The 27916-nt window shown below is 42.3% G+C and overlaps 1 protein-coding gene across 3 annotated transcripts; it reads left to right on the top strand.

The window, feature by feature from the left end:
* The first annotated feature begins 423 nt into the window (after positions 1–423).
* Positions 424–27915, top strand: igsf9b (immunoglobulin superfamily, member 9b). Of its 3 annotated transcripts, XM_053325706.1 has the most exons (22): positions 424–558; positions 6199–6291; positions 8080–8286; positions 15955–16101; positions 17194–17345; positions 17544–17661; positions 18005–18146; positions 19024–19169; positions 19270–19412; positions 19508–19648; positions 19753–19869; positions 19962–20112; positions 20222–20333; positions 20442–20617; positions 20714–20952; positions 21162–21246; positions 21372–21542; positions 21743–21779; positions 22095–25436; positions 25600–25769; positions 25968–26179; positions 26417–27915. In XM_053325706.1, the coding sequence occupies exons 2-21, from the start codon at positions 6231–6233 to the stop codon at positions 26165–26167; spliced, it is 6057 nt and encodes a 2018-aa protein (XP_053181681.1). In that variant the 5' UTR covers positions 424–558; positions 6199–6230; the 3' UTR covers positions 26168–26179; positions 26417–27915. The 3 variants fall into 3 exon arrangements, with proteins under 3 accessions (XP_053181681.1, XP_053181680.1, XP_053181682.1); XM_053325705.1 differs by having other exon boundaries at positions 20222–20617; XM_053325707.1 differs by lacking the exons at positions 424–558; positions 6199–6291; positions 8080–8286 and adding an exon at positions 11639–11764 and having other exon boundaries at positions 20222–20617.
* The last annotated feature ends 1 nt before the right edge of the window (position 27916 follows it).

The following is a 27916-nucleotide window of genomic DNA, read 5'->3' on the forward strand; positions in this document are numbered from 1 at the left end:
ACACGGAGAGAGTATCAACATCAGGGCTTTTAGAAACGTGCAGTGTGCTCTCTTTCTGGTGGAACTGGCGCCTGTTAGATGATAAATATGCACTCTCCTACACACTGAAGTTAATTACAAACTCTGACTTATGATTAAAGCTACTTTCAGCAAGTTTGGACAAAGAGGGGTGCGCACATAGATGCTGAAAGTTTAAATGGGCTGATGTCGGACCAATGAACGTGGCCTGAGTTACTGGAATTTACCGAAAAAAACAAACATCAAAGCAAGTATTTTTAATTTTAAAGGAAGTCTGATCACCATGGATGCCCAGGATTCATTTGATTTTTCTTTTGATCCACGCGAGGACTGAGAGCAAAAAAAATGTGACTACTTGCGTTTTACTCAGCGCCGTCTTTTTATTGTAAAACTCGCATTTTCTCACCTTAATATTATTTCTCCCTGAAGAGGAGGAAATAAACGGTTGAATTTAATCTGCGAGACGAGTCTAAAAGAAGAGCATCAATGGATTGAAAGATTGTACCTGACGCTTCAAGTGAAAAAAGTGCCTCAAGCAAGGTAAGGAGCTGTACATTCACAGCTAAAGCATCCTTTATAGGCTCTATAAACCCACCTTAGAAAGCATCTGATTATAGTTTATCTATAGTCTGTTACACATAAAGCACATATTGTTATTTTCTGGCTGGACAGAACTCTTTATTACATCTTTATAGTATTCTTCTAACCACTTATAGTGTGTCTTGTGTCTTCAGCAGTACAGTGCTCTTGTCTTTTCTTTTCTGTGTTGTCATTATAATATTCATTTAGGGAAGCTTTAAGGAATACTTTTGATATTAGTTTCATTTCCCTGTGTATATACTGCTGTAATACTATGATGCATTGCGTTATAGCGCCTTTGTTTATGTTTTCTGCAGCCTATCACATGCGCCACTTGTAATCTCGCAATGAGTGTTTTTTTTTTTTTTTTTTTCTAATACCACAGTAAATAGGTTTAAGGCACAGTTATGACCCCATAGTGAAATCTGTCCCCTGGGTTAAGATAGTGAGAACAATAGTCAGTCAAAATAGTGTTTTTAAAAATGTTTTTTATTAAGAGCTTCCCCTTTGCTGTTTGTGTCAAAATGACTGAGACAGACAAAAGATGCACCTGTTTGTTTTACAGGAGGTCTGGATGGTGGCGCAGGGATTGAGCATCACAATTCGCTGTAGGGGTGCAGAAATTAATGGCTTGTGGCTTGGTGTTTCTTTTTTTCCCCTTTTTTTAATGGACCGGTTTATCTCCACATGGTGCAGTGTGCTGGACAAAGCCTAATTTAAGCTTTTTTCCCTCAGGATTGTTGTGCTTTTTACATGATATACAGTATACTCCCTGCTCTAGTGTGTCTTTTCTTTGTTTTTGCTTAGCTTATGGGTATTGATGAGTGAGAAATGTTGTGCACAGAGACACACATCACTTCAGATGCCTGTTATCCCCTTTTAAGACTCTATAGGGACACTTTTTTTTTTTTACAGGTTTTAGTCGCCTTTAACAAAATATACTTGTCCTATATATGTCCAGTCTGGTCTTGAGCAAACACAAAATTACAAGTCATTTTTTTGAGATTACTCTTGCTGTATTTCAAGCATTATTCAAGAATATTCAAGAAGCATTCAAAATACTATGTGGCCAACTGTGCCCTGCAGGCTGATTATCATGCTGAAGGAAATTGATTGCATTGAGAAACAAATTATTCATGAGCTGAAAGTACTTACTACAAATTACTACGTAGTGTGTAGTACTCTACAGGGAATGTATGCTAGTGCCAACATACAGAAAAAAAGCGAAAAAGTGCCTAATTGAAGTTGGTAAACAAAGCTCAAGGAGATTAAAGCACCTAATAAAGTTTAAGGGCTATGCAGTCTGCCACAAATGGTCACCTTTGTATGTTTTATGTCTCATTAGTTGCTGGCCTGTCTGAAAGAAGAGCCATTCACTTCTGGAGAGTAACAGCTGTCCCTAAGTGAAGGCATGAGAACTACATCACTGAATATTTTTAGCTAAAATACATAATATAATAATAAATCTTAGATAATATCTCTTAGTCACCCCCAGGTTTAAAAAAAAAACAAAAAACCCAGTGCTGTGCTTTAAGACTGGACCTCAGCTGTTGAATATGTTACCTTTGACCTTCTTACCCTTCAGCATTGCATCTTGAAAGTAGCTTTATAGGACTGACCTGTTCCTGAGGGTCCGGGGCAGGGAAGGACAAGGGCTAAGAAGTTAAAAGAAGCATGTTAGCTGCTATGCTTTTATTAGGCATAAGTCACTCTCCACTCCCCTGACACCCCTGAGCTATACGAAGTCATCCAGGTGGAAAAATATATAAACCCTCTCTTGTGTGAAGCATATAGATGATTTATTTATGTCAGTTCATAGCAGTTTTTTAGTGATTGCAAAATTATAGTACAGGTAACCTTGACATGAATGAGTTAAACACATTAGTCAGTTTTTTTTTTTTTTAGTCTGTGGCACCATGTGTTAGGTTACTAGCAATTACTATGTTAATCCATACTGTGTACAGTAGGCTTTCCCCCTCACGAGACTGGGGCTTTATGCCCGTGCCCACTGTGTGCCAAGCTCATTTCCTTTTGTTAAAGTAAACATCAATACATAAACTAAATTAGGTTGCAGTGCCAGGGAGAAATCTATTAATTGATTACTCTGTTGTGTAGGCTGGTCCAACCAGTCAAGGTTGGATTGATGTTTTTACAACCCTTTCCTGTGTTAGTGACTGTGGTTTACATGTACTGTACAGGCTGCCTTGTTGTCATAGTTATGGTTGGTTGCAAGATATGTCTGCCTCTGTATGATCTTCTCCAATGCACCTGTGAAAGTTTCTGCTCCAATGACACTCGTAGTTCCTTCTACAGGCTGGTTTACACTGAAGCTACAGTCTGTGAGGATTAACAAGGATTACTAAGAGAGTAATGCCACTGCTTATCAGGCCTGTATCTGTCACTAACATCACTGATGGCTCTTCTGAGGTACTGAAGATAACACACACATGCACACTGACACGTTAAGTCAAAAGCTTACTCTCGCCATGTGAGAAAAGATACAAGATTGAAATGAGAGATAGACAACTAAATTGTCACTTATCAGGTGTAGAACACAAATTGAAAAGACTATTGCATTTCTCCTGTTAACTCCTTCAAAGAGTAACCTATCACCAAGTCCACCTTAACTTTTGCATTATTCAGCAATGCCAGCTGATTGGTTTCTTCTGGTGTGATGCAGAGGAGATGCATATGGAGAAATCAGGCTCACCAGCTGTTGAAACTGACAGCTTGGAATCAGCTTCTTACTTAATTCAATACAAAAAAAATCTATCCATCCATATTTAATGAAATTTGAATTCTCTGGAGAGTGTCTTAGATTTAGACTGAAGGGTGAAGGATGAGATTTGGATGAGTTTTATTTATTTATTTATTTTTTGATAAAGTGATCTGCTCATGTGAGAAAACAAGCCTATATCATAGTGATGTTGTACCACATTTATTTAAGTGAATCAGGATCCAAGTTGCCCTTTGCTGGCTGTGGCTTTAGCCCTTCATAAAATTGCCTTGTTATCTCCACAAGCATTCTTTGAATCATAGAAGCACATTAATCTCAAGTGTTCTGTGACTTGATTTACCAGTGATTGATCACTGCACAGCCAGATGACAGCATGTCCTTGATTTGTCTCGCCAATTTGATTTCTAATTCGATTACACTATTAACACTCGGAGCAGCAGGGCAGGATTATTCTGGCTGTTACAAATGTACCATCCAGAAGGCTAAGTCATGACTAGATCCAAAGCAATTTGTGTCAATGAAATCCAGTGTAACATTGGAACGTTAACTCGGCCTGCACTCATGTCATGGAGCTAAACGTCTTGTGGCGAGGCAGGTGTTCAGCAGGTATACTAACTGTGTGTTGTTGTTTTTTTTCCGCTGTTGTCATCATATTTTTTGTTATCAAAGTAATTTCACAGTGTCAAAAAACTTCAATCTTTATTTCACAGAGAATGGCCCATTTACATGATTCCAGTTTAGGTGAGAGGATATTCTGATGTACCCAGGAGTATCATTGTCTTTCAGTATAGTTGAGTGCAACTTGTAAACAGTTGTTAATTAAATCCACTTTCCCTCAGATACCCTTGTGAGGAGATTAGTCTGAACGAGTTAACCCCCTTTCACATACACAGGTATGCTTGGTGCAGCCTCACTGTTAAACAGGAGCTGTAATCCACACCACAGTTAGTTAGTTAGTTTTTCTTTCTAAGTTAATTAAGAGATCAAAATTATTATTGCTTACAGGTCTGCAAGTGCTATTTCCACAGTTCAGTTAGGTAGATGACAAAAGTTACTGCCAGCTTATCCTTATGTCTTAAACATTTGGGCTCTTTTAATGGCCTCTCTGTACACATTCATTAAATGACTCCTTGGTTTTCTCTGCTGCCTGAGGAAATAACCTGGTTGTTTTCCACCTACACCTGCACCTGCAGACAAAGCCTCCTCCAGGCTTCCTCTGTAATATGTTTATGGGCCTAGCCTTGTCTTAGTGTTCCCACAAACCAATCATATATTTTGCTGTTGAGGCAGAGCAGGCAGACAAGTTTTGTTATGTTCTGATGGATGACTGTGAAGACTGCACCCAAGATGATGCAGTGATGTACGTTCACTCCCACCTTTATTTGACTTCTGGAAATGACACAGATTATTTGGCTGAAAAGATATTTTTTTAATCCATTATGAGAGGCCTTTTTATTCCGAAACCCCCACTGGGCGAATAATGTTTGCTCAGGGGTAGTAATCCTTCACTATTTACATACACAGCAGTGAGATGAGTTTATTTTGTCATTTAAAAACTCCCAACCTGGAATATTTCATACACCTTACAACTCTGCCCTCTTTATCTGCCTTTTTAATTTTGTCCCTCTCCTCCGTAGTGCTTATGTAATCTTGGCTTTGTGTATTTCTACTTGTTTGAAAAAGGTGCAGAAGGAAAGTTATTTCAATGCTTCATGGACAGCCCAAACAGCAATAGTCCCTGTGTGAGTCAAGTGCAAGGAGATAAATGCATCCTTTTGCTCTTCTATTTTGGGCTATTTGTTTACTCAAGCGCAAACTTTGCTGCTAGGAGTCTAAATTTGTCCAGTGCATGATTCAGTTATACTGTGCTTCTACTGTTCTTCTGTGTGTTATATCAGCAGCTAATATCCAACACCTACTTGCTGTCTAAGAATAGCCTCCTTCTTATATCTTACTTAAATGAACTTAAAGTAATAAGCTGGTATTAGGGGTACTGAATGAAGTGACTCAAGGGGAGAGTGGGAGGTCTTTCATTATGTTTGAAGGGCAACAACTTAAACTTGTGCCTCCAATCCAATTTAAGGTTGAGTGCTTCTCGAATTGCTGCAGCTGTTTGCGTGCTATAGTAGGCTAACAATTTTTTTTGCAAGTCTTGTTTGTGAGGCGATTTGGAGATGAAAATGAATGGATCTTGGTGGTGGGCTTGTATGTGTTGTTTGTGCATGCATTTAATAGTCAGGTGAGCAGCACCTGTGGCCGTCGGCTGCTTGACATATACTGTTATTTGAAGCAGTCTTGACTTTAGTGTATTTGAATTTCCTTTTCTAAATCTATTTATGGCAATTAAGTTATTTTTTTTAAGCGCTGGTAATAAAATAACATCTGGAGTCAGGAAGACACACCTTTTCAATAATGCTCATGCCACCTGTCAACTGCTGTTGGCCTATTTAGAGTTAGACGAGACCTCCTGGATGAGCTGGACCAATCACAAGCATCAGGTTAATCTGTACATACCTTGAAGCCCTGTACATGTCTTCTCTGTGGACAAAGACACTCACAGTAGCGTATGCATGCAAACACAATGCATACTCTAAGCAGTCTCATGTCCTACTGTCTGTTTGCAGCACTTGTTGGAATGTCTTATTTGTCTTAATCCAACCACAGCCCAGACATCCAATTTTTCAGAAGATTAAGTGTTTTTAAAGAGTACAGTAATGTTTTAACCAAGAAGCATCTGGTATGTGGTGTACTTCTTGGATTATGAGTTGATGTTAACTACGATTACATTTGTCTGAGTGGGAATGTGACAGATGTCCTTATGCAGCAGTGACCGCATAAATGGAATGTGTGATCTTTTCCTTCAGGTTGGGAGATGTGTAAAGGGTGACGGACGGCCATGGGACTGGAGAGACAGTGGCTTCAGGCTGTCACCATTGCTGTAGCCATCTGTCTACTAAGTAAGTATGCTAATGCAAATATGGATACATTGCATACATTTCCATAATATTCATATGTCTTTGTTGAACCTTTAGAGCATTTTGCAAATCATCATACACTTTTTTCAAACCTGAGACATTTCAAGAGTCATCCAGCTGGAACTGTCATCTAATGAATTGTGTGTTTGGTCAGGCTTTTACCAAGAACATTTATAAAGAAACCCTTAGATGCTAAATCCTATTCTGTAAACATAACATTTGTGCTTAACATGTGCATAGACTTTATCATGCCACTTATGTTGCAGTACAGTATGTCACTGTTTGTCATTGAGGAATTATTTTAAATCACTTTCACACTTTTTGTGTAACATTATTACTGTTTTTAGCAACCTTTTAGGAAGGTTTTGCAAAGTGTATTCAGAGCTTGACAAGAGTGTGACTTTAGTTAGTTATGCACTGTTTATAGGTTGCTGGTCATGAGTCAAAATTGATTTAGACTGAATTCAGTCAAACAATTGCTGGAAACGTGTAAAAGCTAATATAACTGCAATGGAAAACTTATTAGCACTTTTGGCCAATAAAGAAAGGTAAGTGACACAGAAAAGGAAAGTCATGCATATGCATTTACTTATTGTAATATACTGAATATTTAATTGGCCTTTTACAGTTGGTAAAATAATCAGTTGGTTTCCCTGCCTGCCATTTGTTTGCATTGTGTCACAAAGGTTTATTGTTTACCAACATCAGCAATACCTATGTCCCCTGTTATTGTAAACATAGCTAAGCAGTTGCCATATGTTGCCATGTAGCTGCCTACATACAGTTTGACTGACACCATGATGAATCTGGCACAGCTCCCATTGCCTTGTATTGGAGAAAGTAAAGAGGAGGGGTTACAGCACTGACATGAGTGGACGACAGAGAATGAGGCCAAAATCCAACTTAAATAATATCTCTGGGTGTAGATTTAGATCAATCTGGGATTTATGCTACCCCCAACCCAAGGCACGCTTCTCTGTGTGCGTGCATGTGTTTGTGATGGGGGGGGGGTTTGAGATTGATTGTGCTGGTCCGCAGACCATGTGTAGACCCCAGGGGGTAGTGGGAGGTCGGCTGGAGAGAGCACAGACAGGCCTGCTGCTCTCTATCAGTGTATCAACATTACCACCCCCTGCCCCTCTTCTGAGATTAAAGTAATCACCAGGCCAGATGAGTAGAAGAACAAACACTGGCAACCAGATACACACACACCCACGTGAGCACATGGCAGCAAGGGAAAGGAGATAGAGAGGAGAGACCTCTCCAGGTGTCACTAATGGGATTGCAGTATGTTTGTAGGCTTTGCAGCTATACGATCTTGTCACCAAATGGCGTATGATTGTTTTACATGCCCTTTGATAGCCCAGTTTTTAACTGTGAACACTGGGAGGAAGTCATAGTCATAGGCTGATCTGAGCTCTAGTACAACATAAGCATTTATGCATGAGTTAAGTCTTCTTTTTCAACCTTTCTGTCTTGACTTTTTGTTGCCTGTGTGGTCAGTCTCCCTCCAAAGATATTGCTGCTGACATTTTATAAACTGCTCTCAGCATAGCAAACAATTTTCATTGGAATGAATGACCAAAAAAATTCCAGAGAGGTTAATCCGGTCTCTCTGGCAGCTATAACTCTCTTTAAAAGGCTCATATTTCTCAGACCCTTATAGATCTTCTGATTTATGTGTTTTACTGTTTATTGCCTTCTGTGTTATCAGCAAAATGTCCAGGATTACATGTGCTTTATACTGGTAATATGCTCCTGTCTTTACAGGTGTGTCTCAAAGCGTGGCATCACTGGTTCGTGCCCGGGAGGGGAGCTCTGCAGAGCTCAGCTGTAATCTCACGCCTACATCTAAAGAAGCCACCACCCCAAACCTCTTCCCTCTACATGTGGTAGAGTGGGTGCGCCTCGGTTACAACGTTCCCGTCCTCATCAAATTTGGAGTGTATGCTCCTCGTGTTCATCCAAACTACAAGGGTAAGAGTTACTAAGTGTTCAATCACACACTCCATTAAAAGAAAAAGAACAAAAACTTTTATCTATTATAATGTGTTAGCTGACTGGATCTTCAGTCACTTGAACAGACCTATAAGACTTCATAAGCTTTGGTTGAATCTTTACACAGACCCTAATGTCAGCATTGAAAAGCCTTCTCAGTTGGACAAAGAAAAGCTGCCATCATAACATATTATTTTTGAGTTAAAAGACTGACCACCAATTTGACAGACATCTTTAATAATAGTCCATCAGATTTTGGTAAGGGGAGAGGTAGTGGTAACTTTTCTCTTTTATATGACGAACATGTGCCCTGTGTGGGCAGAGGCAAGCATAAGGGGGTAACAACTGTATTTATGAAGACTTGGGTAGAGGAAGTTTGGATGAAACAATACCCCAAATAGGTAATCCAACCAAAACACAATCCCTGTAATTACTGCCGGTGTTCAGTCTGTGGGTTTCCCATCTGTAGCAATAGTGCAGGGAGAAGGGGAAGGGCGAGAATGGATGTGTTTTAATGGAGGCAGTTAAAAGGGGGGTGGGGTAGCTGAGCAAGAATAGGGGGGTACCAGTAACGCGGTACATGGGGGGATTAAGAGTGTAGGTGGGGGCTTGGTGGTCTGATGACAGTGTTTTATTAGTATGCTGAGGGGTGACCCAGTAAGGGGAGATTGTTGTGCTAGAAGGAGGAAGGATGAAGCATAGGGAATAATGGGAGTTTTCTTGCTGGAGCCCTATAATCCTGTCATTGTCTACCAGAGAACAAAAGACAAAGAGGGGTATCACAAGCTCCCCTTGCTTTGCAAAAACCAACAGGACTACTAGGACACCCAAAATCCCATACTGTCCCAAATAGGTCACTGAAGTGTACAGGGACCCTCACTTAAAAGCCTTCTTCACTACTGTCCTATTAGAACTTATTCTACAGAGCCCCAACCAAGAATAAAAGCCTCTCCAGAAGTATTATCAACGCCTCGCCTCTATGGAATGGATTAATCACTGACGAGCCACACTGAATGTCAACTGCAGCAGAGCCACAAACACACTCCCTCGACCAGGCAATTGGGCTATATGTGTTTGGCATGTTAACCCTTCTGTAGGCCGTTAACCATGTCATTGTTTAGGGGCAGTCATCTGATGCACAAGAAGCCGTAATGAAGTAAACAGCACTGCAGAGTTTTAACTATGAGCACTGGAGCCCTGTTTAGGATGTCCCAATATTTTGCCTTATCCCACCCTTGTGTGTACTTGTCTGGTGTAAACCCTGTCTGCCTCAGATCCTCATATCTCCCCTCCCACTTGAGGCAGATGGTAGCATGTGAAGCGTGTCAGCGCTGTAGGTCTAATGTATTCTACCCCCAAATTAAAAATGTTGGGGGATTTCAGATTTAACCACAAGAAGCAAGTAGGCGATAGTTTCCTGATCTTTGTCTTGGCTTGTCTGAGATCACGAAAAAGAGAGCTGGGAGGATTTCCTTTATAAGGTTTAAGATCAAGAAAGTGTTTCAAGAAAATGAATTATGGGTATTGCAGAGACCTGTACTGTCAGACAGAGCTTGTTGAATTTATAGCATAATGACTGCTTCCAGTAATGTTAAGTAAGGCATTAGACTTGATTGTGTTATATTAAATCTATGTGTTTCATTGCATCGCAAATACCACCTGAAACTCCGAATCAAGGTTCATGTTTTGTTACATTATATACATTTGATCCGGATGGTTTTGGTTTCACATCATAATTATGTGAGCGTATTAAGAACGTTGACGTATTGTCAATTCAGTGAGTAGCCTTCAGTCACCGTTTGAATTTATTTGAGGGGAGGGGTGAATGAACAGATACATTTTTTTGCCATTATAATAATAATATTATGGCATTACTTCCAGTTAACTGTGCCGAGTGCCACCATTATCAATGGTACTAGAAGTTAAAACTGGGTAAGACTCCACCAACTTAATGGGTGAGGTTGTTGGACAAATGCCCAGAATGCTATCCAGGCAGGAAATTTGTCCTTCTCATTGATTGATTTTCTAATGGCACTGCGTACCTTTGTATACTGCTGCTACAGTTTCTTTATCTTCAGGTGGCATTGCTCACCCATCTTCTTTCTTTCTTATGCTTTCCAAAAATACCTGGAAAGTGTCTGTGTTTTTTTTACAACATCGTCAGACCATATTTCAGTCTTGGTCTCTTCCTGGCAATCTTTGTGTAATTGGTCCAAAAGTCTGAACCATACAAAAAAAAATGTTCATACTGGAAACGAACAAAACCATGCTTCAGTTCGATCCAGACCGAGATCACCTCTTTATGTTATACCAAGGCTTGGCTGTTTGGTTTGGATCATGGTTTGGGAGATGTTTGACACCTCTAATTTTGTTTTGGATCAAACTGAAAAGTCTAAAGGTCTAGACCAAATGAGGTAGGTGTAAAAGGGTCCTAAAATAAAACATAAAAGCATTCACAAATGCTGTCTGTCCTTGTTCTGCTGCTTTGTATCAAGCTCACTGATGCTATTCACCATTTATAGAAACTGAGATGAAAGAGTCACAGCGAGCAATATCTAATGTGACTATTTCAGTCTTCCATTTAACAGTATTATTTGATATGATATCAGGTGTATTTGAGATTGCACTCTGTATTTGAGGAGTGTCTCGACTATACAACAGTGTCCTTCTGTCGACCCTGTTAGACACCAGCCTGTCTAGGTTTCTCATGTGAATTAGGAGAGATATTAGTGCCCCTCATCTCTTCTCCTCTTTGTTTGACACCCAGCACTGACAACAAAGAGGAATCAAGATGAACTCTGACTGACATACTATTATAGTCTGTTTGAGTTGTATTTGTTGAGAAAATATGTTCAAGTCCTGTTGTGTCAGGCCAGTTTATTCTCGCAGGACTAGATCAAATGACTCCTGTGTGCTGAAGAAAATCAGTAGAGACTGTGAGCAGGGGAGTCCGACCTGAGCCCCAGACGACAATGGGCAAACCCCTAGATCTCAGCAGGCCTCCATCACGCTCTCAGTGTGACCTCTGAACACTGAGAAGTTGAGGTCTGCATTTACTACACACATGTATAAGTTGTGTACACACACAACTAACATACCGACGCACACACACACACACACTGTGAACTCTGTAACCTGAGTGGAATTTAATATTGAGCAACTAAGCTTTTGTAAACATGACTCTGTTTGACAACTTCTAAAGCAGAAAATAGCCCAGTAAAATGTGAAACTGATCACCTTCATCCATCAGCAACCTGTTTTTCTGCTACAACTTGACCAGGGTGATGGGCCTCAAACAATGACACAATGAAAGAAGAATAGATGGCAGCAACCTGGGAATTTGGTGTTCACAGGCTTAGAACAGCAGGCCAATACAAAGGCCCTGTTACCTCATGCCTGAGGTGTGCCACTGCCCACACTCAAATGAAGAGCATGAGATCAGACTGTGAGCTGTGCTGTGAGTAAGCATTCAAGTTAAATCCTGTAGTCCAAGGGTCTTGCTTAGTAATCTACTACTGTAAGATTACTACATGTTAGGTTAAGTTTGCCTTTGTTCAACTTGTTGAACAATAAATGATGAGGATTATTGGAGGCACTAATTATTTTACTAAAGATCATTCCAACTGAGTAACTAAAGCAACTAGAAATTATTAACTCCAACATTATCACCTCCTGGCCAGAAAACAAAGCTCAAGTTCAGCGCCGGAAAACAGTTCAAAACCCTGCAAAAACTGGCCGTAACATTGCAATTTAAGAATATTGAAATTAATACTTTGCTCTTTGATCATATAAGAGGGATAATGCCCGTGGTAAGTTGAGTCGTGGTAAATTTGGCACGTGAACTCTGTGTGCTTGCTGGTGCAGGGGTTAACAGAGCTGGACAGAGCTAGAGGGACAGAGTTAACTGTAATCTATCTCACGACAAAGAGCTATTCATAAGAGGGTTAAACTGATTAGGGAGACAGGAGGATTGAAGAGAGAAATTTGGGGGAGTGGGAGGGGTGAGCTGTCAGAGGCAGGGGGCCGGTCCCAGACTTATGATTGTATTCAAATCAAAACACATCCCACAATGCACCTCTGCCCGGCTCTCTTATGCACATACGGATGGACAAAGAAAAGCAGTGCTGATGCTTCTCCAAACAAAATAATCTGTCTTCCTCCATAGTCACCCCCTCTATTGTATTATATGTAATTTACAATAACAATAACCCATGTATTACTATGCCAGTAAGTACCAGCGGGAATCCCCACTACAGAAATGCTGATTCAATTCCTTTGGGAGAAGAAAAGCCTGTACTAGAGATTTTTATGCCACCAAACTAAAGAAAATACAATGTAACAATACTACAATACTACTACCCAAAAGTGGGAATTATGTAAGTAATATATATGTGGCGTACACTGCCCTCAGTTCATTTGCATTTGCAGTGGTTTCACTTGTAGAAAAAGCCTAATAAATCTGGTGTAAACAAAAAAAAAAGGAGATCAGAAACCGTGAGACAATCTGCCACCCACTGGGTGAGAACCTGACTTTCGATCATATGAAGAGGGTGCATTGTAGAGGTTCACATAGTACTAGTGGATTAGCATTGCCATTTTCTACCCTTGGCTGCACTGCAGCTTGACCTGTTGGAACAAGGTCTCATTTTAAGGTAGACTGGAGCTGTCATGTGATAGCTGCCGGAGGTAAAACAGTAAGGAAAAGGAGGTGGAGGAGGATGGGCACGGGAGAGGAGCAGCAGCTTATTGTTTCAGCCATTTTCAGTGTTCTCCACTGCAGAGTCTAATAATGTTTGTTCTCTGGAGGAGGACTCGTGGACGTCAGGGAAATGTAGAACCAGGGGGAGTGATAAATGCGTCTGCTGGGGAGCAACTGAGCACTCTGGTCAAAAAGGTCAACCCTTCATTGGTTGTCAGTGGATTATCGATGTACACATTTGAGTAACCTCTCTATAACCTCTGGTTCAAATCCACTTTGATTTAAAAACGGAGAGGTTTTGTTTTACTGATATGGTTGATCATTTTTAAATTCTTGTGTTTAATTATTTGCATTATTTTTGTGCATCAAGCCATCAGAGAGACAATCGACTTCTTTGTCATCGTTCTTAGTGCAGAACACCTGCCGAGTGCCTTTTCAGCTTTCAGTTCAAGTCCAGGGATGTAACATTCAAATTTAAATAAAGCAACATTTGTCACTCATTGTCAGCCTTTTATCTGTCAACAGGCTGAAAGGAAAACAAAGTCCTCCCTTTTTCTGCCTCTCATTCACTTCCCACTCTCGTCCCATGTGCTGCTGGATGTGACACAAAACTGTTTTTTAGATCTAAACAAAATGTTTTTCCCCCAACTTGTAATTTTTCAAATATCTGGCAGTAGAAACCCACCCCCCTGCACGATTGACCCTCCCCTGCCCCTGTTTGGCCCTGCCATGTTTCTACAGCAACTGAATTCAAATCTAAACCTACAGCCCGGGCTTTCCTTGGTCACATCACTATGGTAACCTGAGAGAATGGGGAGTAGGGGGGCTCTCTTTGTAGTGATGGACAAGAGGGAGGCTATGGGAAAGGGTTAAGTGTTCGACAGGGAAACCAGAATTCCCCTGTGGAGACCCAGGGGGCAGGGTGCACACCAAATTTTGAAAATCAACATGTATACACACCCACGTGCTTCTGAAACCAGTGCACATGATCAGTGAGCAGGATTTCCATAGGCCGAGTTTTATACGTATTACCAAAAGGCACAACAGGCGCTTTAGCCACAGTGATCTGTAAGTATCCCATAATATTTAGCCACATGAGGATTAGCTGTACGTTAAAGAGGGTTTGTGTGATTTCGCACGTGGAAGTGTTTTTCCTCTTAGCCGGCAGGGTGCAGTTAATTCCATGTCCGATTGGAAAAAGGTTGCATAGGAAATGAGCAGCTCAGGGAGGATCCCTCACGGAGAGATAAGGCGGAAACTGCCTAAAGTTATACCCACACCTGTTATCATCTGCTCACACATTTCCTCTCTCTCTGAGCCCTGCCCAGTTGTTTGAAAGATGCTAACCTGAAATCAGAGGCCTTCATTTTATGGAGCCTTTAAGTGAGCGCCGCCCATCAAACGCTGCTCTGTCTTTAGGAGGTCAGTCAATCATTAAGCATAGCAACAGCCCCAGTCAGGAATGCAGGGTTAATTGTTAGCCATTGTTGCCTGTCTTTACTCTCAGTGTGTGTTTCACCCTGTTTTAAGGCCACGTATTGAGTTAAATGAATTTCATACCTTTCAGACTCTGCTCCAGACACTGCTGTCTGGAGGGAAAGCTATGTGAATAGCTGGGATATTGTGTTTCTTCTGATACTGTTGCTTCAAGGTTGTTGCTTCTTTCCTCTTATATACAATATCTCTAATGGGGAGGGGATGACGTTTGATGCTCAATCGAAAGATTAAATGAAGAAAAGGCATACTTTTTTTCTATTGGTAATGCTGAATTTTTTTTTCAATTCTTTGCACAGAGGGATGAATATATAACCTGTGTTATCTAAGCAACTTGTTAGCAGGAAACAGGAATGATGAGATGCTGCAAACATCCCCGCATTTTCCCTGTTTACTTTCAAACTGCTTTTGCTTGGGCCTGGTATGAGCAACGTGTGTGTTTCCCTCCTGCATGCACCATCCTGTGTTTAAAGCCCTGAGATTGAAGGGGGGGCGGGGGGGAGTTCATTGAGAGACAGAATAAAAGGGAGGGGAGGTGGGGCGGTGGGGAAGGGTAACTCCAGTACTCTGAAAACCAGGCTGCAGTCACCAGGCAACCAACAGATCAACTTTCAAAGCCTGACAAGGAGTTGTAAGAAGTACAGAGAAGAGCAGAGGGAGAGGGATACGGGTGTGTGTGACAGGGAGGTGTGTGTGTGTGAGTGAGTGAGTGAGTGCGTGCGTGCGTGCATGCATGCGTAGACATGCACAGATCCGTCTGTGTGTTTGAGGATACACATTCACAAGTTTTAGTTAGCCACTACACAGTGTTTATCTCTGCTAGATGTCCCTCATTGATAAACAAGAACAGGTAACTCATTTCATGCTTGTTGTAAAAGTCCATTGTAAGCAGGAAACTACAAAAATGAAGACAGAAAACACACTGACTTTTTTTCTTCTTGGCAATTTAATGAAGCTGCCTTCAAGTATTTCTGTCATGCTCTTCCTAGCTCTCCACTCCACCACCCAAACCCTAAATGACAGGACACTATCTTCATCTGTAATTTTGCACATCATTACAATCATCACAGGAGTGATTCATGTGTTTGCACTCCAACTCTTTGACCACTGACTTCTCATCTTCTGTACTCCATATTTTGTCTGTCACCACTCTGATTTTCACAAAATCTTAAGCATGTGTGTGGATACTTGCTACAAACAATAGAGCCACAGTCAATGTTCACGCTGTGGATGGTTTTGTCTGCTAGCATTAAGTCTACGACTTTGACTGTGGCCTTTGTGACTCTGGATGCCTGTGTCCTCTGCATGGTAAGCCCTCTTTCTGCATGTGCTGACTCTGCCTGTCTGGTTGTGTGTGTGCTGACCCTCTCTCTCTCTCCCTCTCTCCCTCTCTCTCTCTCTCTCTCCCTCTCTCTCTGTCCCTCTCTCTCTGTCTCTCACCCTTCCTCCTACAGGCCGAGTAACTTTGACCCAGGGTGCCTCTCTGCTGGTGGAAGGGCTGACCCTGGAGGACGAGGGCTGGTTCGAATGCCGCATTCTGCTCCTGGATAGCAAAACCGACAACTTTCAAAACGGCACATGGACGTTCCTCTCCATCACAGGTGCAGCACTGCAGGGTTTTGGGAGACTGAGGAGCTGCTCCTTTCGTTGCTCATCACTGGCACTGTCTTTGTTTAGAACAGCCACAGCATGGGGCTTGAAAGGCCCTGGCACACCGAATTTCCTGAGTGTCATTGCAATGTATGAGGAGCTTCAGTGTGACATTCTGTGCACACGGTGATCACATCTTGTCTTTGTCTGTGCCGTGCCTGCTGTGAGGTGATGTCAACATAAGAGATGTTCAAAAAATAACAGGAACAGGACAGTGCATGTGCTGCTTGTGTGGGCTAAAGATACATTTTAAATGCCTGAAAATCTGAATATTTTTAATCCCACACATCAGTGATGCCACAGTGGGGTTAGAAGTTATTAAGAGTGTGAATGAAAAGATTATCAGGATGCAGGTGTACACTGGACACCCATCTTTATATAATAGCATTACATCAGTGCGTGTATTGTATTTCATTTGAATACCCGTTACCTAAGAATATGATAGGTTGTTTCAGAACCAGACTTTACACAGAGCCTTGTACACAGAACATGATGACATATTTTAACCAAAGCTCTTTCCAATTCAATGAGTGCATATATTTTTAGCCTGGGTGGTCTCAGTGGAAACAAAACACAAACCCTGGCAGTGTTTGCCCATATTCTGCTCTCTCTGAGGCAGACACAAAAAGTTCAGACAGGTTTAGAGAAATGCGCAAATTTCCAGTTGTTGCTTGTCCCAGTTATTATGCTGCATTTATTTACATTTGTGGTGCCACAAAGATGCCACACTATGAATCTTTCCAAACATGCTGACATGGTAATGAAAACGTAGAGTTTTCTGAGGCTTACACATTTATTTTACATTTTAATGGCATCAAACCAATTCTTAAAGCTCCACCGTACAGGGGTTAAATACAGGTCGTAGCTCCAAGCCTTAAGCACCCCAAAACGATCTAGGCTCTTAGTTACTGTGGGTGACCTGTCCCATTAAGTAGTTTCATCCACTTTGCTTTCTACAACAAGGGTTCACAGTCAAGTTAGTCCTCTTTCATTTGAATGTACACACAGAAGTAACTATGTCATCTGTGCTGTCTTTGTTCTAGCTCCACCTGTGTTTATCAAGACCCCACCAACTTTTGTGGAGGTTTTGCTCGGAGACTCGCTGACGCTCAGCTGTGGAGCCCATGGCAACCCTCGGCCAACTGTCGTCTGGCATAAAGATGAGAACCCGATTGAGAAACATGAAAAAATAAAAGTGAGGAGGATAAACAGATGGCATTTGCAGAATTTTAATTAAATATTTTAAAATTAGCATTTTATGTAGGAGTTGTAGCTTTGATATTTCTTTGCAGCAGATTGCTTTTGTTGTCCTCTCTGTGACAGGCTCATGATCTCCATCCACCTTTTTTCTCCCCCTTTGATCCTCTTCATCTTTACCTTTGGCCAAGTTTAGGTGCTCAATGGTAGCCTGTCTTTGGCCTCCATCACGAGAAATATTTCAGGAGTCTACAAATGTCACGTGTCCAACACAGAGGGGAACCTGACCCACTATACACAGCTGCAGGTCAAAGGTCAGTGTTGAGCTGTCAGTCATTTGGGGGAGACAGAATTTCTGCTTGTCTCATGTTAAGCATGTGCTGAGATGTGCAGGTAGCAAGACAGAGGTATTTGAAAGTAACATCTACCACATATGTTTTCCTGGGACAAAGAGTAAATTCAGAAAGCCTTTATGATTTTGCTGAACAGCTTGACATGGTTACACAGTGTATACTGCCACCTACAGTCCATCTCCTGCTATAGCAATGATTTAAGACCAACATTCAACACTTTGCTCATCCTGATCTCTGGATCACTACACAAAGGCATAATATTTACATCAGTGTGTCTTATGTTTTCTTCCATTTTGCCAAAAAGGTCCCCCACTCATCATCATCTCGCCAGAGGACACCACTCTTAACATGTCACAGGATGCAGTTCTGCAGTGCCAGGCTGATGCTTACCCTTCCAACCTCACCTATGAATGGATGAAACAGGGACAGAATGTTTACCACATTGAGTGAGTCCAAAGTACCCATGAACCCAAAATATATAATATATATATTTTCTGTCAAATGTGAAACACAGCTAATATGTAGTACTGAGATCAGTATTTAGATAAAGCTCAGGCATACAGGTGTTTGTCCAAAGCAGGCTGCTAATACAATCAAATTTAATTAGATTATTTATAAGACTATTATGTAATGTAGTCATGAGCACGTGATAAACCTTAGAAAAGCAAGTTAATTGTTCAGATAAATAACCTAAAAATCCTTTATTCCCACTACAACGTAGTGTTTTTTGTGGTATTGTCAATTTAAAGGGAGATGTTGGTATTTTCCAACCTGGACCCTGTGTACAAGTGACTCATGGGGTTTCTGAAGTTGGTCCAATTCTGAGCGAGGGTATGAAACAGGTTGTAATGTAATCAGACAGGACAATAGAACCCCGTCAATGTACGTCCACTAAAAGTGCTTGTTTTGTTTTACACTGACTGACTCAGCTTGTTATTGTAAGTGTCTGACAACGTTAAAGGACCATACAGAGAAATAAAAAGGGCTTTTTTACCTTTCACTTGATCTGGTCTGTTGTTGTATCTAACCAAGTCTTGCTCAAGGAGAAATCTTGTTCTAAAATCTTATAAGACTTGTTGTCAAGATCACCTAAATATTTTGCCATTTTTAGATAAAATTAAGCGAGGCGCTCTGTACTCCAAAACTCTTTCCAACACTCTTCTCTCCAACTCAACTCCAACTTGTATGGCTTAATATTTAGCTGATTTCAAAAACAACTCAGTCCTCACAAGATTTCATAAAAAGTTGATGGGAAATAGGATCCAGGTTGAAAAATACCTTTAATTACCTCTAGAATTCATATTTTGTATCTTTTGGTTTTAGGTCTCTGAAGTCACGTGTGAAGGTTTTGGTGGATGGAACACTTCTTATCCCTAATCTAATCCCAGAAGATGCTGGCAATTACACCTGTGTCCCAACTAATGGGATACTGACCCCGCCCTCAGCTTCTGCACATCTGAAAGTGAAACGTAAGGGTTTAATCTCCCTCGAAAGGCAGCACTTGTTTAGTTACATGTATCCATCCATTTTTCCAGATAATTCTTAAATAATTATTATTCTCTTATTTAGACCCTGCTCGTATAGGCCGAATGCCCAGAGAAACATACCTGCCAGCTGGCATGGAGGGGGTCATTGTCTGCCCTGTCCAGGCTGATCCCCCTGTGCTATATGTCAACTGGACCAAAGATGGGAACAATTTAAATCTTGACAACGTAAGTTATGTGACGTAGAAACATCATGTCTCATGCAAAGGAAGCAATTACCTTATGAATTACTGTATATAATTTTCCTTTCTTAACCCGTCCAGCTCCCAGGTTGGATGGTGAACTCCGAAGGCTCAGTTTTTATAGCAACAGCCAATGACAATGCTGTTGGCATGTACACCTGCACTGCATATAACAGTTACGGCACTATGGGCCAGTCTGAACCCACGCAAGTCATTCTGCAGGTACTCCTCTTGACTCCACCTTTAGTGACAGAGAAAACCTTTTTTCTTTGAGTGTGTCCAGTTATACATGGGTAGATGTGACAAAGACTTTCTCCCTCTTCCAGGACCCCCCATCTTTCAAAGTGTTTCCCCGGCCTGAGTACCTCCAGGAGGTGGGCAGAGAGTTGATCATCCCCTGTGAAGCCATTGCAGACCCCACTCCGAACATAACATGGAGCAAGGTATAGATTATCCAAAACAAATAGGAGCAGCATAAACATGCCTAATTCATGCCTTATTTAAACTGGATCTGTCTGTTTGTCTTCCCTCACAGATTGGCCCTACTCCTCGCTCCCCATATACTGTGTTGGCTAATGGCTCCCTCCTGCTGCAGCCACTGAGTAAAGACCACCATGGGGGCTGGGAGTGCTTAGCCACTAATCGAGTAGCTACCGTCAGTGCAGGCACTGTGGTCATGGTGCTGGGTGAGTGGCCTACCTCACAAATATGGTAACAGGCCTGATGGACACTTAACCTGTATTTACATGTGTTGTCAACATGCCAGACTTACAGATGTGCGTCTATGTTTCTCAGGCACCAGTCCTCATGTTGTGTCTTCAGTATCTGTCACCACAGAGATGAATCAGGCCAATGTATCTTGGGTTCCCGGCTTTGATGGTGGATACACCCAAAAGTTCACTGTGTGGTCAGTAACATCAATCACTTTCAACACTTTTCTCACTTCTCAACAAGCAGACGCATTTACTGTTTTATTTTGCTATCTTTATTTTGGATGGCTTTGTTTTTTCTCCAGGGTCAAGCAGGCATCCAGAGGGAAACATGAATGGGCTTCTTTGCCTGTGCCCACATCCAAAAACTATCTATTGATTACGGGGCTACTTGCTGGCACCGGTTATCAGTTCAGTGTCCTACCTCAGAATAAGCTAGGCTCTGGACCTTTCAGTGAAATCGTTACTGTGCGAACTCAAGGTTGGTGCTAGTGAACATGTATCAGAGTTTCCTATGTGTATTTTTCGTGCTGTATCAGTTTGAGTTTATGTTAAGGTCGCGTTTTTTTTTCATCAGCTGTGCCAACAGAAACACCTACGGTCGTCACCACTCTCCCAACACTGGAACCTCCTGTATTCCTGTCAGCCAACCGGACTGGACAAGGCATTTTCCTGCAGTGGTCACCTCCTGAAGCTCCATCCTCTCCACTGACAGGTTATGTGCTGCAGGCCCGCCGGGATCAGGGCCAGTGGGTCATCCTCAGCAGTAACATCAGTGCCAATCAGAGTGAACTAGTGGTACAAGGACTGCTACGGGTAAACTTTATGTCTTACTTAGCATTCATACTTTCTGGAGATCAATTATTGTGGTGTCTATCTTTCTTGCTTTCATAACGTGGCTGCATGTAGATTAAATAACTGTTCTCCCAAAAATTGTGTTATATAAAATGATGTTATGATTTATGGTGAAAATGTTTGAGCATGCAACTTTCACCACAAGCAAACCAGGTTATGTTTTCTCTCAGGACTCCAGTTATGATCTGAGGCTGATGTCCCGCAGCAATAAAATACTCAGTGAACCGAGTGACTCTGTTAATGTATCCACCACGGGTAAGTGGCCTCGTATAAAATACTACTACTACTACTAATAATAATAATATGCTTATGTAGTTAAGGTCCCAGTACATTTATATTACAGGATATTTAAAAAATGAAGCTCTGTGGTCTGATTATAGGGATGGAGATTTACCCCTTGCGCCCAAGTTTCTTGGAGTTCATCCCTGAGCCTCTGCTGGCTGGTGTGTTAGGAGGAGTGTGCTTCCTGTTCATGGCCATCGTCCTCTCCTTGGTGACAGCTTGCTATATGAGTAACAGGAGACAACGTCGGCGCAGAAAGAGAAGACAAGGTAAAGCATTTGATTTAAATCAAATGATCAATCATTGATTTAGTGTTTTAGATCTAGAAAATGTAATTGATGTTTAAATTCTGTTCATGTGCAGGAAGTACTGTTGTTGATTCCTCAGTTTATGTTAAATACACTTTGTCATAATTAGACAAATTTGTCTGTGTGATAATTTTTCTACTTGTTCTTTCAACTTTTCTTAGACCTCCCATCTGCCTTCCAGAAGAGCCATACTACAGAGTAAGTGTCCATACCAGTCCTTTTTGTATTTTGATTTTAATAGTCAATGTAGTGGATTGATTACTTATTAGTTTTATTTTAACTATAGCTATGGTGATGAAACACTAAAAATAACCTCAAGCAGGATTATTTAGACTTTTATACTCTGCTTTCAAACTAATTTCATAATTGTACTTAACAAGTGACCTTACTTCACAAAAAGTTTTTCAAAATCTCCTTACTTTTATATACCACCATTTTAATATTTTAGTTAGAACCTGTAGTACTGTGATGTTGTTATAAATTATTCTTTTTTCTTTTTTTTTTCTTTCTCAGACCCGGCTCACCTCCTCGGAGCCCCGACAGTGTCTTAAAGCTGAAGCTGTGCCCACCGCTTCCCTTCTTCCCCAACCCCTCCTCACAGTCTGACCGCTCCTCCTTTGATAAAGGCAGCCGTGGGGAATACCAAGACCAGCGGAAACAACTCCTTTCCAACTCATCTCCACCACCTCATTACACACTCTTTGAGAGTCACCTTGGGTCCCAGGACCCCTCATCAACTGCTTTGGAGTCAATCTCCAGAGGCCCAGATGGACGCTTTATTGTCCAAGCAGTGCCAGAGAGTTCCAGTCCCTCCAATAAGCAAATCTTGAAGAAGGATGTCCTGCAAAGTAATGGAGGGGCAAGTTGCTCAGGAAGCAACCGGACATCGTTCAGAGACTCTCCAAAGTTAAGCAACTTGAGCTCAGAAAAGGATGACAGGAAGGATTCTCCTCTCACTGTGGACGTCCCAGAGCTGAGCAGACCTCCTTCCTCCCCTGGAAGAGTACGGGCCATGGCCAGAAACTTCTCCCGTCACGGCTGCTTTTACTCTGATGACGAACAGGGATCAGAGGCCCTACTGGAAAGAGCCAGCTTCTATTCAGACAACAGCGAGAAAAAACCCAGTGATTCTCTGAGGAGGTATCGCATGCCGGGTCACACTGAAGACCTTTTCCCTAGTTTGGGCAGAAGAACCAAGCTTCTGGATAGAGAGAAAGGCTACCGGCCTATGGAGAGTCAGCTGACTAATAACAGCACTCTGGTCTCACAACTTGACAGTGAGCTGGAGAGGGACAGCATTAACAAGTGTGTCCAACTCGCAAAGGAGAGGGAGGAAATGGAGAGGGAGTTAGAGAGCTATACAGCTAATCAGAGAAGTCGTAGGAAAGAGAAATGTCAGTCTAATAAGGCAGAAAGCCCTCAAAGGGGCTCGCCTAAATCAGAAGAAGAGCCTGTATGGAAACCACAAGATGTTATCATTAGACAAAAACATAGGCCCTCAGGTCACACAAATCGGGTGTCTGACTATCGGAGGGCGTGCTACTTTGGGAACACCAGTAGTCCAATGGACCGGCTTCCTACCTCTCGCATACACTGGGACATTAGCCCTGTTACATCGGTCACTAGCCTAATTCCAGTACAAAGCCCCCGGGATACCACATCACCCAGGTCTAAGCATCCTTGCACACGTAGAGAAACCACAGAAGACTCTCTTGCTGTAGATTCATCAAAATCTCCCGTCACCCAGAACACCTCCCTTCCCATGCTCTCTCCTGATGCCAGCTTGGCTAGCCCCCCTATTTTGTGTTTAGACACACCTGACAAAGCCAGGTCAATGATTCCTAGGAGAGAGCTGGATATATGCAGGAAGTCCATGACTGAGGAAGGCTTGAGGGAAAATAATCAGGACAGAGTTGTTGCTTTCAGGTCAAGAAATTCATACGCTTATGGCACTCAGCCTTGGGATTCAGCTTCCAGAAGTCCTTTAGTTGACAGCGTGAGGCCTCAAAGTCCAACTCAACCTTTCACTTCTTCTCCACCATACACAGCCACAAGAGATCCCAGTCCTTCAAGTTTTTCTACTTTACCCTATCATGAAGTTGCAGCAAAGGTCAAAGGCAGGGAGACTCAAGGCTACGATGACCAACGATGTTCAGGTTTTTACACTGAATTAGAAAGAGAGGGCGTCCGGGCGCGCTCCAGGAGGAGTGACAAATGTCTTTTCTCTGATAGCCCCAGCCCTGTTTCAACACTGACTCTTGTAGAAGAAGTTGATAGTGACCAGTCCCAGTTTTCTGTCCGCAGAATGTCAGGGTCCTTCAAGGCCAAGCCTGCAGCTCCATCCCCCAAAATGTCCCCACTGCAAACAAGTGCAATTCTTGAATACCTGAGCCTTCCAGGTTTCATCGAAATGAGCGTGGATGAGCCTGTGGAAAAAGCTGAAGTTACAGACACTGCTGGACAGAGCTCAGACTTAAAACCAGGAAAATCTCTGATTGCTAAGCCTGATGTAGTTCCTAAAAACTGGGAGGTCCATGTTGAGGGGGTAGCGGACTCAAACCAAAAGGAGGTTTGCTTTGAGCAAACACGTTCTTTAGGTGCTGCAGAGACAAACTTTGACGCAAGTAAAAAACAAGGCTATAGACACTCCCTCAATGCACAAGCTAGAGATTCTTCACACAGAGTAAGATTTCCCGATGAGATGAGACCATCATCGCCTGGTCCAGAAAAAACTAGCAAGCAGCTTTATGATGAGAAAACACAAATAAGGAATAAAAACGCAGACAGACCTGAGTCCAGATTTGGATCCAGGTCGGCTCACACCTTGTTTAGTGCAGCTAAAGGCATGGCAGATATAGTGTCAAAACATTCACAAAGTTTTGCAGATTATGGTGAGTCAGAGAAATCCCAAAGACAAGCTTCTCAGGGCAGCAGGACTAATAATATTGCATCACGAATATGTCAAGCCCCTGTGCCATTTCTGAAGAAGTCCTTAAGCATAGGCCCTTGTAGGACTCTTTCAGGTATGGGACCGCCTCGTCCTTTCCTAAAGAAATCCATCAGTCTTGGCTCACAGAGGTGGGAGCACTTTGAAAGCCCGAGAGCATATGTTTCCGAGAGATGTTACTGGGACGAGTTCCCAAACCCAGATGTCAGAGTAAAGTCCTACAGTTTGGGTCGCACTCCGTCTTCCCTCCCCAGGCCAGGCCCCTCCTGGAGGGAGTATGTCCCGTTCAGACGCCCCAGCATGGGGAGCTTAGAGAGGCCTCACCACACACAAAGACCTTTAGCTAGTCCTTCCTACCTCACTCCTTCCATGTACCCTCCCAGACAAACCTCTATCTCCCCAGTTTTGGAACCCTGTGATCCACGACGACAAGCCACCGTTTTCCCCGAGTCCTCCCGGTGGTCCCCCTCTTATCAGGACACCCTGAGGTCTGCCCAGCATAAGTATATTCCCATGCCCTCCTCCATTCCTGTCCCCCAGTACCAGCACTGGCCAGGATCCAGAGTGGAAAACATGAGACCCATGGACCCAAGGAGGGGCCCTCCGAGGTCCTACCTGCCCAGAGGTATCAGCTGGCCCTCACCCTACTATACCCCCTTCCCACCGAGGGAGGGGGAGGGTTACAGACAGCCAGACAGGGTGATGGGGAGAGGGGGTGAGACAGAGATCCGGGAAGTCAGAGAGGGAGGGAGGGCCAGTTATGCCAGTCAAAGCAGTGGTAGGGGTAGCACCGGTCTCTTCCGACAGTCCCTGTCCATCACTCCCACACTGCTCAGCTCCCCAGAAACCACAGAGGAGAGTGAGCGGCACAGAGCTGAGATGGAGCTACCAGAGAGGAGAATGAAAAGGTGAAACACCACCACACCTGGAAAATAACAACACTGGAGTGTCTTCTTGGCAGAGGAATTTATTTATGTTGCCAAAATAACATGAATGGTTTAGTTCTTGTTTCTTGTTTGTGATACTGTGCTGATACTGTTACCTGACCTCTTGTTTTGTGTATCTCATTAGAAGGAACACATCAGTAGATGAGAGTTATGAGTGGGACTCTGCTGATGCCTGTGTGGACTCGGAGGTCCTGGAGGCCATGAGGTTTGATCAGTCACAAGCGGGTTTTTGGAAAGGCAGGGGAGAGCTCAGATATGATCAAACCGACGGCCTCCAGGACCAGCGAAAAAAAGGTGACGTCTCTTTCTTTTAAATTCTCATGTCGTGATGTTTTAACGTTGCATGTGTCATTGTGAGTGTAATGCTTGACATTACGTGTGTGTGTGTGTGTGCTGCATGTGCTCATCTTGTGCCCCGTGTGCCATGTTTATTTTGAGCTTGTCCCATGATGTGCCCATCCATGCATCACCTCTCCCTGATGCCTTCCCCAGGCCCGTCTCCCTCAGTCAGCCCACCAGTTTCCAACCCACCTCGCTGCCAGTTCAGTCGCTCCCTAAGTGAGGCGCGTTTCAACGCTCTCCGTCTGGAGTACCAAGAGTACAGGCGCGCTCAGGATTCCACCTGTTCCCGTGAGCCCTGCCTCACGCCTGGCTGTGATTCAGACTCTGACTGCCACTCAGCACTGCTCTAGCAGCTTGACCCGGTCCGTTATTCTGCCTGTCCCTATCACCTCCTTCCTTCCTTTTTTCCGCCTCTCACTGCTCGCCTGCCATCTTCCGCCTCCTTTTCTTGCCTGCTACTCTTATCATCCACCTGCAGTGAATTTGTGCTTGCATGTAAACGGTTATGAAAACACAAATGCTGCTCAGTTTTTAGTTGAAATGTTTTATTTGTTTAAGGGCTATTCTCTAACACTGTTTTCCATCTTTCTCTTTCACAGGTTTATCAAAAACAGATACCAAATAATAGACGACAGCACTGTGGTCCTTGCCAGTGTCACACCCCACTGGAGTTTTGTCATGTAAAAGAGCTTGTTGTATAAAGTTTGGATCCTCGGTTACAGCACACTAAAATGATCCGGTTTTAAGGGACAGCGACAGATGACAGGCTGCACCTCCTCAGTTGTCATCAGATGACATATATTCTTTTTCTTGTTCTTGTTCCACTGTGCTTTGGATAATGAAGCTGAGAAGGGATTATTTATTTTTATAACAAGCTTGTGCAACTGTGTTTTGGGATTTTTGTTAAAACCTTGACAATCAGACACACTGGGGCCCCTTTTGAGGAAAGACACGTTCACCCTCGACAAATATGAGTTTACAGTTGAGAGTTGAGAACGACCTGCTTTATGAAAGCAGCAGCACGCAACATGGTTTATTTTACCTTTATGTCTACTACATCAAAAACTTCCCTTTAATAATAAAAATATGCTTATGACAATTATGTAGGTCCAAGATGACATCTGTTAGTGGAAATATCTGTAATGTTCCCAGTATAACAGTGCTCCAAGCATTTTCACCACCCTCTCCCTTTGAATATGACCCGAGTACTCAAATAATAGTACTTCAAGATCAAATGATTAAGTTACTCTGATTTTGTCCTTTAGAACAGCATCTTAGAGCAGTCCATGATATCAACTTCATTACTCCAAACAATCATTTGCCACTTTCCCTGAAATCATTCACATCAGTCGGTACAGTGTTCACATGTTGAGATTTTATAAAACAAATTAAAATAGCCTCCCAGTATTTGTTAAGATATCTGTACAAATGTTTATATGTACCTTAATGTGAATGAACCTTGCTGTTATATTGTATATTCCACAATCCATTTCATCACATGAGAAAATGCTACTTTACTCCACCTGAATCAGACAAACTGACTCTGTAAATGACAGACAGTGCAACTTGATAAGAAACACAGGGGGAAATGATTTTTGCCTTATTTTTATGAATTTCATATGTATTCTACAGTTGTTGATTTAACATGGGAGGTTTGAGCTGACAAGCTAGAATCAAACTCATCAGAGGATTCAAAGTTGTTAAAAATGTACCTTTTCTACACAAGCTTTCTGGATATTTATTGACGCGAGTTATCATATGCAACAAAGTTTACAATTCACGTCACTGATGTGAAGACAACACTGTGAATATTTCATCGACTTCTAATTCTGTATTTGAATTGTGAATCTGTTATAAATTGTGTGCCCATTAGCTTACGTTTGTTCTGTTGGTTTTTTTTTACTGGAAAATGACAAAAGTTGTTTTTGTACATCACCTGGCAAACAGATTTAAATAATATCTTTGTAGCTATACTTTGGGAAGAGTCAACATTTGTACTATATTTACTTACATAACTGATAATGATGATGAAAATCTTCATATGGAGCAAGTTTGCATTTCTGATGATGGTTTTGGACGTTTTGTACAAACTGGAAAAT

The sequence above is a fragment of the Scomber japonicus genome, chromosome 9 (assembly GCF_027409825.1).
Source record: "Scomber japonicus isolate fScoJap1 chromosome 9, fScoJap1.pri, whole genome shotgun sequence".
NCBI lineage: Eukaryota > Metazoa > Chordata > Actinopteri > Scombriformes > Scombridae > Scomber > Scomber japonicus.